Source organism: Sabethes cyaneus, chromosome 2, assembly GCF_943734655.1.
Source record: "Sabethes cyaneus chromosome 2, idSabCyanKW18_F2, whole genome shotgun sequence".
NCBI classification, from domain to species: domain Eukaryota; kingdom Metazoa; phylum Arthropoda; class Insecta; order Diptera; family Culicidae; genus Sabethes; species Sabethes cyaneus.
The window spans coordinates 62,315,517-62,330,143 of NC_071354.1; the positions used below are offsets into that span (position 1 = coordinate 62,315,517).

Below are 14,627 nucleotides of genomic sequence, written 5' to 3' on the forward strand. Positions count from 1 at the left end.
ATTCATGGTCAAACTTGCCACACATGTTGTTTGGCATAAAAGAATCAGCGCAGGGGGTAGATAAAAGAGGGGCGAAAGGTTCAAATGGGCAAAGGGGTGTATTTTCAATGCATTTGAGACGATAGCAGTTGTACAAGTGGCTGTATGACAAGAGCGGGTTTCTGAAAGGGGAATTAGGGTGACAAGGGGGAGGTTGGAGAACGTAAAGAAGACGTTGTCTTATTTTATAGGGATTACCTAAAACACAGATTTATAAGTCACTGTGGGACATCAGGGGGAGGGGGCGGAGAAGGCAAAGGAAGTAGACACATTCAAATGAAAAAATGAAGAAAAAAGGTTTTGTTTCTTGCATTGAGAATTTTTGTTATAATAACAGATGTACAAGTGACTGAAAGACAAAGGAGCCCCAAGTGAGATCGGGCAATTAGCTAGTATATAGTAAACTCGAGGCTGATAAAAAGCTAACCAAACACGTGAGGTAAATATATTTAAATATCCAAAAGCTAAACGTCGCTCCCACTTCAAATATGCGTATGGGGTGGACAGTGGACACTAAGGCAGGGGTCACCAGATTTTCCAGATAACTTCAAACCATCGTGTAACAAAATTTTAATGAAAATGAAAAAAAAATCTCAGCAATCCGGAAAAAAACCATTGTAAATATTTTCAGATATTTTTTCCTAAAATACTGAGAACATTTGCTGGTATTTTTGTATTCGTCAAAATTTTGAAGTGGATTAAAAAGGAATAGTTTCGGCTTCACGAATTCATTAAGAGTATTGGAAAGAACATCAGACAAATTAAGATAAAAATTTCACTAAAATAACAAATATGACACATAAGTGACATACAACGGACGTTGCGCTGAAGTAAAAATGGATCCAAAATGATACCAAAAAGTCAGCAAAATGGGTCAAAAATGTTACAATTATTACATAAATATGGCAACAAATGACAGAAAATAACACAATAAAGAGATAAAAAGGCGCAGAAATAATACAAAAACATGGATAAAATGATATAAAAATGTTATAAAAATAAATTTATTCGTTCTTTGGCACAAAATTAAATCTTTCAAATCACAAGTGCGCCATTTTGAATTACACCTTGGTTTAGGAAACAGAAACAGTACTAGAGCGATATAAACATCTTATGATGCAATAACACAAGCAGTAATAACTCAAAAATGACACAAATAAATACCTATAAAAATGGATTTCTCTCTGTCTGTCTGTACATATGTTCCTCATAGAATCGAAAACTACTGAACCGATCAACGTGGAAATTTGCATGTAAAGGCTTTTGGGGCCGGGAAAGGTTCTTATAATGGTTAGAGACCCATCCCTCCACTAAGAGGGGGGGGGGGGGGGGTGGTCTCCCATACAAATCAATACCCATAGAAACTGATTTCTGTTTGTCTACCCGTATGTTCCTTATAGAATCGAAAACTACTCAACCGATAGGCGTGAAAATTTGCGTGTAGGGGTTTTTGGGGCCGGGCAAGGTTCTTATGATGGTAAGAGACCTCTCCCTTTACTAAAAGGGGGGTTGCCATACAAATGAAACACAAATTTCTGTCTATCTGTCCGTATGTTCACTACTAAACACTACTAAACCGATCGGCGTGAAAATTTGCATATAGGGCGTTTCGGGGCCAGGGAGGGTTCTTATGATGGTTATAGACCCCTCCCCCCACTAAGAGGGGGACTCCCATACAAATGAAACACAAATTTCTGCATAACTCGAGAACTAATCAAGCAAATGGAACAAAATTTGACATGTGGGTGCTTTTGGAGACAAGAATTTTTTCTATGGTGAATTGAGACCCCTCCTTTCTTTAGAGACCTCTCTCCCCTGTAAGAGGGGGGGTGGCGTCCATACAAATGAAATACAAATATCCTTATAACTCGAGAACTAATCAAGCAAATGGAACCACATTTGGCATGTGAAGTAAATTAGGACCCCTCCTCACTTCAGGAGGGGGCTCCTATACAAATGAAATACAAATTTCCTCATAACTCGGGACCTAATTAATCAAATGGAACCAAATTTGGCATGTGGGTGTTTTTGGAGGCATGAATTTTTTCTATGATGAATTAGGATCCCTTACCTTTTTAGGAGGAGGGGGGCTCCCATACAAATGAAATACAAGTTTCCTCATAACTCCAGAACTAATCAAGCAAATGGAATCAAATTTAACATGTGGGTGTTATTATATGCAATTTTTTTCTATGGCGAATTGAGACCCCTCCCCTCTTTAGGAGGGGAATTATATCCCCTCTCCTTTCAATAATGGGGGGGCTCCTATACAAATGAAATACAAATATCCTCATAACTACCTTTACCTTTTTAGGAGGAGGGGGCTCCCATACAAATGAAATACAAATTTCCTTATAATTTGAGTACTAATCAAACAAATGGAACAAAATTTGGCATGTGGGGGGTTTTGGAGACAGGATTTTTTATGATGGTCTGAGACCCCTCACCCCGGTGGTAGGGGGATAAGGACTCTCATACAAATAAAACCGAAATTTTTGCGTAACTCAAAAACTAATTGAACTCGAGAAATTTTAGACTCTTTCATAAAACATTACTCAATAACAAGACCACCAAAAACTATCAATAGTAACATTAGATAATTCAGCGTGAGACGGCCACAGGCCGCGTGTTGCTGGCGACCTGCCGTCGGAAGCACCGGCCACTGCGGGGAGGCAGCCGCCCGTAGAGATCACCTCTATCTAGGTTTATTTATTTTCCTAGATCTACTGACCTCTATTACTTTCCTTCAGTTAGGTCACCCCAGCGAAATGGTACTTTCTACGAAAAGATTTTCCGTGAAATGGTACATCCCGCGTAAGGTTTTTCGCGAAATGGTATACTGCGAAACTCTATATTCCGCGTTATGGTCAACCGAGAATTGGTGTTCCGCAAAATGGTATTCGGCGAAATGGTTTGTAATGATGGCGAATATTTAAATGCTATCCGCTTTATTTTATCAGGTTAAGCAATGGGGAGAGTTGTTTTCTACTTTACTGTGAGGAAAATTTGTATATTAAAACACCCATGAACTCCCCAGAAACTTGCAAAACTCGAGATTGTGGCAAAGGTCATCCGAGATTCACGATTTATGTACAACACAGTTTAATTTGTGGCAAGACGAAGTTGGTCGGGTCAGCTTGTATATTATAAAAACTGGTATAAAAGTAACACACAAATGACAAAAATAACAATCAACAAAAAATACAAAAACAATGGAAAAACAATCAAAATGGAACAAAAGTAACACAAATAAACAAAATAAAATCAATATAAAAATGACAAGATACAAAAACTAACTAAAAAATGGCTGCAAAATGTATCACTTTTGCATTAAATTTAGTATTGTTGATTAAATGTGGTTTGGTGTTGATCCATTGATAGTTCTTTTATTTTTGTAATTTCAAATTGATCTGGATTTAAATTTATTTCGTTTCAAAAGGTTACGATTTTTTCACAGTTATAATTGTGTTTCAGTTTGGCATTTTTATTGTAAAACTAAAGCGAAAACGATGGTAATCGGACAACAATTCACTCAAGTTAAATTAAGACGTAACAAACGAAAATCATAATTTAGATGAGATTGTGTTAAGATCCATTAAAAAAATTTGAGCAAAGGTGAAAAGTCATAAGAAATGGCTAGGTGAAAGAAATTTTGACATAAGCATCTTACACTAAGTTAAGAAGGGCTTTAAGGGGGCATAGTACTTTTTACACCATATTTTTTGGCCTTATTTCAAATATTTTTTTCTCAATAACCCGGAAGGCGAATTGATTCGGGTTTTTTGCATTCTAAACATTGTATTTTATACTAATATTTGCAATTTTGTTTATACATGGGAACCTCTTCCTTCCTTCTCTACGGCTCGTCGAACATGATCATTCGAAAAAAAACATGAATTGCGGTACCATGGATTGGCGCTCGGGGGCTTATCCGAAATGAAAAATTCTCAAACGACATGAAAGTACGTTAAACTATCTCGTGTTTGACCCATCCTTTTTTTAAAATTCGAACGCCTAACGAAATGGCGGACATTCAAACATAAAAGTAAGGTTTTTAGTCGAAAAAATTGACTTTAAATATTTCTAAAAAATACAAAAATTGCAATATCGAATAAAGGATGGGTCAAACACTAGATAATTTTGTTGGCTTTAAAACAAAAAAAGAATCATGAGAATTGATCGAGCCGTTCTTGAGATATTTATGGTACCGACTATGAAAACCTGGTTTCGTGAAAAACGGCATTGAAGTTTTTATGCGCCGTGCAATCGTTCCAGACATGCGCGGTACAAATAACTGTAACTTTGTCATTTTTTGGAATTCATCGAAATGGCTTCAAACACATATGCGAAAAATGTTAATCTTCTGATATAAACAATAAAAAAATATTCGACTTTTTAGAATTGAAAAAGTACTATGCCCCCTTAATTCAAATCAAATGCGGTAGAAGTAACTGACACAACATTGTAAAAATAAAAATGAAATGAATAGTTTATATAAATAATCAAGTTTATAACGAATATTGCGATATTTTGAGCAACTTAAGAAACTCAGAAATCGAAAATTGTGCAAATTTACAAGATTAGGAATTGAAGAACAAGAAATATGTGTGAAAGCAAATTTGAGTCATGCCTGTTATTATAAACAAGTCAACACAAAAACGGGTGAAATAGTGCATAGCTGTGAATAAATTAAACAAATCACTAAATAAATGGAAACCTTTTTAACAAAATTGTTCAATGCTGAGCACTGAACATTACTTTTACCAGCTTTTGTACAGGCCGACACACAGCATAAATCTTTTCTTAACCCCTCAAATTAAATGACCTTAAATCATCACTAGCATAGCATACTAGCAACTTGTCTACTGGCTTCTTACCTTTATGATCGATGGCGCTGTGATTGCACTTCATGATGGCGTTCACTGCCAGAGCTACGCTGGGGAATTCGACCAGTCCGGAGGAGGAGCGTTCCGATTTCAGCGGGAACATTCGTACCTGGGCCGGGTGGCAATCCTTGCTGGTGAAAGCATTCAGCAGCTGTTCCTCGGACATACCGGGCGGAGTGTTGAAGAAGTGAAGAATCTAGAGCAAGAAAAAAAAACGAACGAAAATAAAATGATGAATCGGCAACCAACGCAGCGCGGCTAATAGTTGGGGATTACCTTGCTGGGAGGCTGAATGCGATTTTTGCTGGCCTGGGTCAATGACAGGAAGCGGTTGTTCTTTGAGGCGCTGTAGTCCTTGAAGCTGATTGAGTTGTCTGGTAAAGTGTAGGGATTGGTGGATTCTGACAAGTAGTTTTGCTTGGAAAATCTGAAGTATAAAAAGATGGTTAAAAAAATGTGGAAAAAGAAATTTCTTCGAAAGCATGAATATTTACGCGATTTGAATTTTGCTGCCATCATTTCCAATTGGAATGTTGTTCAAGTGCTGGATGCTGCGTTCGACTGCGATAGCGTCTCCCATCTGAACCATGGCGGTGCCTTCTTTGGTTTTCAAGAACTTTATCTGCAGATTGATGGGAAACACAGAAAGTAGGAGAATTATTACTATTTTAATTCCAGTCAGAGCGGCACAAGCCAAAAAGCTCTGAGCAACACTACAAGTAGAGGAAATAAACTTTTGGTTTGGTTGGATGATTTTCTTTTCCGCAACGGGAAAACGCAAAGTTTCTTCTTTATTATGCCCGACCATGTACATTCTCGCTTGCAACAAGTCCTTTCTTCTTGCCGTCATCGCAGCCGGTTCCGACCGAAGCTGTTACCATGGCAGATGCAGAAGGTCTCACAAAGTCTCAGCGGAAGCGAAGAAAATGACTCCGACAAACTTTTCACTTCATCCGTAAAAATACGATTGCAGAATAGGTTTCGCTGCCGGCTGCTGCTGGTGTGGACTCACCCATGTCCACCCTGCGTTTTACCACTTTCGCATAACCCCAAAAAATTGCTTCAAGAAGTGGAAAAGTTTCTTCTTCTCTTCTTTTTCATTTTATCTCAAATATTTTTACTGTTGAGCTCATTACGGCAATTCTCAGAAAAACAGGTAAAAGCAAAACAATGACTAGAAGAGTACAGGTCCGAAACTTGAAGTCATTTCAGGAGAACAAACTATATCGTGTGTTATCCTGGTTGAATCGTAAAATATTAACGTGCTCTGAGATGTGGTCGTTTAGACCGACATCCATAAAATTTTTTAGCAATTAAAGTGGTAAAAGACAACTCGAAGAAACAATTCTTACTAAAATCCACAACCATAAAGTTTAAACTGCTCCTTTCCGTTCGGAAGTAGCTAAAACTTACTGCAAACAGGAAACCTTCCACCAATTTGTTAGGTAGATTTGCACGGCTTTTCCTTTTCTGGGCAGGGCAGGGGTAAAATTATGAAACGACTGGATGTGATTTCGAAGAACACGAATAGCGAACGGACGCAGGGGCGTAAACTCTCGCTCCCTTCGACGAAATTCCTTGCTAATAAATGTTAAAGTCACGCGCGTCGATAAATTCAATATCGCATTTACTTGGTAGCATATTGAAAAGTGAAGCTCTTCTGCTTATGGCGTCCAGTGGATGAATTGCATTCCGTCCGCCGCCCCAGCAGGCAGGCAGGCTCCGGCACGGGCAGGATGGAGCGAACACGAAGTGGAAAAAAATTTACCACGAAAGCACAGCAGCAGCCAGCGGTTGAATTGAATACGGCTTTTTTCCCCACAAACAGCATGAAGGCGTTTCGTGCTGTAAAATTTGCGGATGCTGTTTCGTGATATCACGTCGAAAATAGATGAGGTTCGCGCGGCGGATATGATGTTACGAAAATTGAGCGTAAAAGTGTATTTCGGAAATGGATTGAAACCATCAGTAATAAAACGGAATCAGAGATTCGTGCCTTTACAACTGGCAATGCAATCTGGATCTGGTGAGAAGTTTTACCTCTTTGTCGAATAACAGTTTGCATGGAATATTTTCTTGTAGAATGAGAACTCTAGAGTATATTTTTAGCAAACTAAATGTTAGAGGACGCGCGTTTTGTATATGTGAAGAATAAAATTCAATTCTTAAGTAACAGGAGAAAAGTCGATGCAGGACAACGTATGTAGGACCCTCAATAAAACACTAGCAATTAACAGCATTTTATTGAGTAACGAAAGAGACATTACAATGACACAACAAAAGAGGTCTATTCTTTTTCCTCGACCACGCAGTTTCAATTCTGTTGATTCAGTGAACAGTAAACGACACAATGACCATAAGCGATATTATGATATCGCTTTGCGGTTAGCCCAATCAATCCGGGTCATTTCAAGTTAACACTCCATTTGTCGCAATCTATACCGCTGGCGCTGGTCACTATTAAAGCTTGAAATGATACGAACGCCTCCTATCAGCAAATCTGCCAATATGCCCTCGAACACTTCTTTTGTGACTTCGACTTCGACTGCGACTGATGGCCAGTTTGAGTCACTGAACACAAAAAAAAACAATGTTTTCCTATCAGCAGAAATCACCGCACCGTAAAAGAATGGAATGAATTCACCGCCGCCGGTCAGTGGGCGAGGAACAATATTGTCACCATAGAGAAGCCATCCCATCCTTCGTCCGTATTTTCACGGATCTGTCTTTGCTAGCGCACATAGATCATGGTGTCTTCCCCTTTTGTCACAAGAGGCACAAATATCCGAGTAAATGTTCACATAAAACTAAGTATTTTATGGTACCATGGAAACAGCAATTGTGGGAACGGACAGAAGGAGGAGCCGAGCTCGACTCCTCGAGAAGGATATTTATCGAAAATGGTACAAAGTAGCATTTTGGGAAATACATGATACATCACTTCGATCGTAATATTTCACTTCTGAAGAAGCAGTGTTTGTGTGTGATGTACAGTTATTAACTTTGTATATTCCCTGTGGTATTTTTAGGGTGAGTTTAAATATTTTCGACGAGCTTGATATTTTATTTTGATCGATATTTCCAAAAAGCTGTTAGACTATTTTCACTGTATTTACATGGCTTTACTGTATTCTCTGCGTCAAATGTGTTTGGATCAATTATAAAAATATGTGTGTTTCCCTAGGGCCCGACGTTCCGGCTCACGGTTTAGATCTATTGTGAACAAAATTGAATAGTTTATGCAAACACAATCTGCAAAGCCGATTTTTTTATGCTAACACTGATAAACTACGTCTGTGAATTATGATTTTTTCCAAGGAAAGTCGATTTAAAATAATAGAAGATTATGTATTAAAGAGCACCACCCAGCTAGCATCAAATAGTACATCAATGTATGAAAATTATCGTAAATATCTCTTAACAAATTTGGAATCGTAACTAATGCTTAATAAAGTGTGCCTAAGTTGATTTTCAGTCGTATATAATGATAATAACTGACACACATACGATTTTCAGCACAAAGGTGCTTTCCCGTATCCTGTTCTGCAAACTGAGACCGTTAGCGGAGTCCTTCGTCGGCGAGTACCAAGCTGGTTTTCGTGAGGGGCGCTCCACGACGGTCAAATTTTTATCCTGCGTCAGTTGCTGGACAAGTTCCGGGAGTACAACTTGCAGACACACCATCTGTTTGTGGACTTTAAAGCGGCGTACGACTCAGTTAAGCGAAATGAGCTATGGCAGATAATGCTAGAACATGGTTTTCCGATGAAACTAATTACGCTGATTCGTGTGACGTTGGAGGGATCGAAATCATGCGTTAAAAAAGCGAATGAGACCTCAGCTGCTTTCGTGACGTTGGATGAACTGAAACAAGGGGATGCACTCTCTAACCTGCTATTCAACATTGCCTTGGAAGGTGCATTACGAAGGGCAAACGTGGAAAGGAATGGAACTATCATCATGAAATCTCACATGCTTCTTGGTTTTGTGGATGACGTCGATATCATCGGAATCAACCGTAGAGCAGTGGAAGAGGTCTTCAGGCATTTTAAAAGGGAAGCGACGAGATTGGGACTTACCATTAACACCGCCAAAACGAAGTACATGGTTGCTGGTAGGGAACGTGGGAGCCCAAGTGGTGTTGGTGCCGAGGTGGAGTTATATGGGGAACGATATGAAGTAGTGGAGAAATTTATATACCTTGGTACACTCGTGACATGTGACAACGATGTAAGCTGCGAAGTGAAACGACGAGTTGCAGCTGCGAATCGGGCTTTCTACGGATTACGCATCCAGCTGAAGTCCCGTAGTTTGCAAATTCGCACAAAACTGGCGCTCTACAGAACACTAACCATCCCGGTGGCCCTTTATGGACACGAATCATGGACGAAAAGGAAGCTGATCGGCGAGCTTGGGGTTTTTGAGCGTAAAATTCTGCGATCTATACTTGGTGGTAAAATGGAAAATGGAGTGTGGCGCAGACACATGAATCACGAGCTGTACCAAGTATACAAATATGCTGATATAGTGCAGGTAGTGCAATGTGGCTGGCTGCGGTGGGCTGGACACGTGGCCAGAATGCCCGACGAAAGAGTAGCCAAAACTATTTTCAGCAGAGAACCAGGAAGAGGCCGTAGGCTCCGAGGCAAACCCCGCACCAGATGGGTGTATGCTGTCGAAGACGATGCACGTTCAGCTGGTATTCGTGGGCATTGGAGAACGGCAGCCCAGGACCGACGGCACTGGAGGACCGGCGCAGGATCGGTACTGGACCGTTGCCACTAAAGTAAAGTAAGTATACATACAAAAATGCTAGCTGGGCAACGCAGGCTTGACGTAGGTCTACGAAAGTAGGCAAAAACTCATCTAGTAAAATTTACTATCAAAATGCTGATAAAATATGAATAAAAAAAAAGATTTTCGAAAATAGAAGAATCTCAGGAAGGTCACACGACACTGGGCCTGACAGAGGCTTTCGAAGGCTGTCATAATTAGTATATTTAATATTTGTACGAGTTGCTTTTTTTCCTTTTTCGGGTTATCCAGCTGGTCGCTTAGTAGCGCATAAACGGGCCCTTTTGTGTTGTCATCATCAGAATCCAGTTCTACATACCGAGACTCCAGGGAAACCAGTTCTACATACCGAGGCAGGTAACGTCGTTCACTAAAACACAGGTAGAGACCCAGGCATAACCAACACGCCTATGCCCGAAGGGAGGACGTTCAAGTCATCAGGGCTTGATCCGTGGAAATAAATTTAATCTTTCATCCTACTGGCATTTCTGCACTGTCCCAAGATAAGTATACAAAGCAAATTGAGTGCAGTATGACCTCGGCGTCCGCGGTAGCCGACAGAAGCTTTAAACCATAGAGTCGCACTCTCTACGGTAATAAGTGATGGACGTTGAGAGAAGCAGATCAACGTATACTTGGTGTATTTGAACGAAAAATTTTGCGGTCAAAACTTGGCGGCAAGATGGAAAACGGCGAATGGCGTAGACGCATGAACCACGAGTTGTACGAGGCGTATAAATATGATGACATTGCGCAGCTGATCAGACGTCGGCGGTTACAGTTGGCTGGACATGTAGCCCGAATGCCAGAAGAAAGGTCAGCGAAAATAGTGTTCAACAGAGAACCTGGGCGAGGTCGTCGGCTTCCACGCACTAGACCACGCACTCGTTGGGTGTGTGCGATCTAGGAAGATGCACGCGCAGCAGGAGCGCAGAAACCCTGACTGGCAGCCCAAAACCGAGAATCCTGGAAATCACTAATACATATATATATCACTAATAAGTATATATGTTGACATATACCCAATTCTGAAGTAAACGTGACCGCTGGTTAATTAGCTGATCAGTTAAATAGCCCTACACCACGTCAAGGTTCAGTTTTATCAGGGGGGGGGGGGCTCTCAAACAAATGAAACACAAATTTCTACATAATTCGAGAACTAATCAAACAAATGGAACCAAAATTGGCATGTGGGTGTTTTTGGAAGCAAAAATTTTTCCTATGGTAAATTGAGGCCTCTTCCCCCACTAAGCGGGGGGGGGGCACCCATACAAATGAAATGCAAATTGCCTATGACCCCTTTCTCCTTTAAGAGGGGGCCTTCCATACAGATGAAATACAAATTTTCTCGTATCTCGAGAACTAATCAAGCAAATGGAACCAAATTGGGCATGTGGGGGACTTTGGAGGCATGAATTTATTTTATGATGGTTTGAGACCCCTCACCCCTGTGGTTGGAGAATAAAGATTCTTATACAAAAAACAAACAGAAATTTTTGCGTAACTCAAAAACTAATCGAACTCGAGAATTTTAGACACTTTTTTGTTAGAATATAGTCACTTTATAACCAGCTTGGGTCATTCGTGACATCTGCGGGGTTAGGATTTGAACCCGGGTCCTCGGCGTGAAAGGCGTGAATGCTAACCACTACGCCGGGACTAACCCCTTTCCATAAAACATTAGTCAATAGCAAGACCACCAAAAACTATCTATGGTAACACTAGATGATTAAGGGCGAAACGGCCGCAGACTGGTTGGAAGCGCCGGCCACTGCTGGGGACAAGGTATTCTGCCAGATCCTGTTATACCGGCTGTCACCGATAGCACAAGGTTTCGTAGGAAATTTTCAGCCGAGCTTCAAGGGGACTCGCGCCACTGTGACCAACTTTTCACCATCCGACTGATCTTGCAAAAATCTCGAGAGTACAACGTGGCCACGCAGGACGTCTTTATTGATATCAAAGTAGCATACAATCCAGCCGATCGAGACCAGCTACGACAGATAATGCACGAATACGGTTTCCCCGATAAACTGAGCTTACGCAGGTCGTGTTCAAGCGGCTATTTGGATATTTGGCGGGATACAAACTGAAAGCGGAGAGTGGCGAAGGCGGAGGCGTTGGAGAAATTCCCATTGTACATCTAGCCAAAGTCGACAGGTAGGCCGGACACGTTGTAAGGATGCCGGACGACAGTGAGACGAAACCAGTTCTCTTCAACAGCCCCACCGGAACCAGGAACAGGGAGGTTCAACATACAAGATGGCTCAACCAAGTCGAAAAGTGATTTTCGACTTTTGAGGCGACTGGGAAATTGGTGACGAATCACACAAGATCTATGCTGCTGACGATGACGACGACTAGTTCAAGCGACCAAAAATAAGTCAGAAATAGCCTCAAAACCCGTTTCTAGGCGAAATGACGCAGCGGTAACGATGATATTTTTTTAGGCTATCGACCCGCATGGGCTAAATTCGAATAATTTATTATTTCTTCACACACTTCCATCTGTTGTACTACCACGTATTGTTAATTCTTTTAGTTTAAGGTACTGTGCAGAATTCGTACACGCTGTCTCTAGGCGCCAAGCTCCCTAATTCAAATTTGCGGCCGTTTTCACACATAGTCTTTGGTCTGATAACTTACAGTATTAGGCGTCGTGATCTCAACTAAAAATTTACGACTATTTGTCTGATAACGAATATTACCGTTGTCACTAGCTTAGGCAAGATTGCATTAATAAATGGCCTTGCTTAGCAGAACTATTAAGTAATTGTCTACTGCCATTTTCAGGAACCACTGCATTGAAGGTTTAATTGATCGGAACCGACGACTGACGAATGTCATGTTATTTCACGCATTATGTGATACCATATTTTTCCCAATCGCATAAACTTGACAGCCAACCGACCGACGTTTGACAGCGTGATTAAGCACCATTCATATGTCGGCAACATTTCAACAATCCATCAGCAGTCGGCACCAAACCACGATACCACGACCGAGCGCAGATCGAAATCGGTTCTAGTTATAAGCATCGGAATTATTGGTCGCGGTGTGCGTCAGAAAGCTCTGTTCATTACCCAGTGCCGGGCGCACATATCAATCAAATTAATTAGTCTGGCAGCTCACACAAATGAACTCTCGCTAGGCGCTTGCCACCTTCCCATCGTACGGTGCGTACCTGCCGATCTTCTCCGACGACCGGTGCAGGAAGATACGAGTGCCTTTTGATGATTTAATTTCACCTCTCTCGAGTAACAATCCATCACCGGGTTCATCTGTGCGAGGCGCAGTTCTATCGGACTTGAAACGCCACCATGCCATCGGCCGACCAGTTTGCTAAAGCATAAACTCTTGAATGTGCAAGCACTAGGTACAGTTTTATTAAATTAGTTTAGTTCAAATTTTTCGAACATTGAAAACAATAAATCTATGAGAATTGTTCACTGTTATTTTGAAATAGATTCACAATACGAAACATTAAATACTTCTATAAAGTAAAGATATCTTCCGAAATTCGTGCTTATTTGTGTTGCTAAAATTAATTAATTAAACAGCTTCAATTTTAAACACACGAAGTTTTGTTTCAAGATTTTTTGTTTTGTATTCGAAACTGTTTCCGCACAAACTATCATGCGCTTTCATTAAATGAAAAATTAAGCTCTCTGCATTTCGGAGCAGGCAGCATTGTTGGCTAGTCATTAATTTTTTTAATGATGATTAATCACTTCAACAAAGGGTAACCGAAAAAACACGATCAATTTCGATCCCATCAAGTTCAACGCTACAAGTGTCTCCCGAATTGCTCACTTATAGCGGCGCAGCTACGCCTCATCTGTCTCATCAGGATACCACCACCGGCATAGCACACTGCATCCTCGCAAACGATATGCTTTTGCGTCGTCGACGTTCCGTTGTAGTATGCAAAATAATGGGACGGGGCGAAAGAATGTCACAATTGTAGAATAATTGCAGACACTACTCTCTGCCACGTCGTTCCTCCTTACTATCGCACCACGCCGAACGATGACTGCCGGTGGTCGGCATCGCATTCGCCTCGCACCGGCAAAGGGAAACACAAATATCAAGTAGCAGATAAATCATTGTGCGAAATGAGGCATGCGGACAGTAGATAAGCCCTGATGGTGTGAAAAATTCACTGTTCATCTCACTCTTGGCACCAAATGTCCGTCCGGCTGACTGTCCGTACGTTTTGGCACTCTGGGTCTAGAATGACCGGCAACAATCGGGCAATCATTTGAAGGGGCGAACCGAAAGGACAGCCGGAGAAGAAGATGAATAGTACACCACTAAAATGTGAAAAGAAATTGTCCGTAAAGAAAGCTGAGACTGAAAGTGGAATGATTCGCAAGTCCACTATTTTGGGTACTTAAATTTAATTTCAATTCTGAGTACATATTGTACTAGGTTTTGTGTAAATGCGCTACGATTCCAAAGTATTTTCCCTCTAGCAGGAGTGCCCACTTTACGAGGTACTCGAGCTTGCATAAAATCCAGTCAATTAATTGAATATTTTTGTATAAAAAATCGTTTCAAATTAGATTTAATCAACGCCAATTTTGTTTCGAAGTCAATGCAATTCATTTTCCAGCAGACCATCTAATTACACAGTAGCAGTCGTTCAACCAGCTTATTTCCAATACCCCTGAATAAAATTTCCTTAAAATAACGATAACGAAAGGAACATTTCTGCAAAAACGCACCCCACGATTATTAACCATCTTTTAAGTTCAACTTACCCTGACAACGTTACCGTACAGACAGAACAAATTAAACAGCTTGTCGGTGTTGGCTGTGCTGTTGTCCAGTCCATATACCATCATGACGGCACCCTGCAATGGAGCGAAGAAAAAAAACATTTTAGTAGAAAGAATACGAACAATG

The 14,627-nt window shown here is 40.8% G+C and overlaps 1 protein-coding gene across 1 annotated transcript in view; it reads right to left on the reverse strand.

Moving 5' to 3' along the window:
• Positions 1 to 14,627, reverse strand: part of LOC128738119 (heterogeneous nuclear ribonucleoprotein L) — a 456,878-nt gene that overhangs the window by 13,256 nt on the left and 428,995 nt on the right. Inside the window, exons 9-12 of the mRNA XM_053832989.1 lie at positions 14,483 to 14,575; positions 5,420 to 5,547; positions 5,202 to 5,352; positions 4,917 to 5,121 (exon numbers count right to left, since the gene is read on the reverse strand). Coding sequence (XP_053688964.1) covers positions 4,917 to 5,121; positions 5,202 to 5,352; positions 5,420 to 5,547; positions 14,483 to 14,575 — 577 coding nt within the window. The remainder of the gene's footprint in view (positions 1 to 4,916; positions 5,122 to 5,201; positions 5,353 to 5,419; positions 5,548 to 14,482; positions 14,576 to 14,627) is intronic.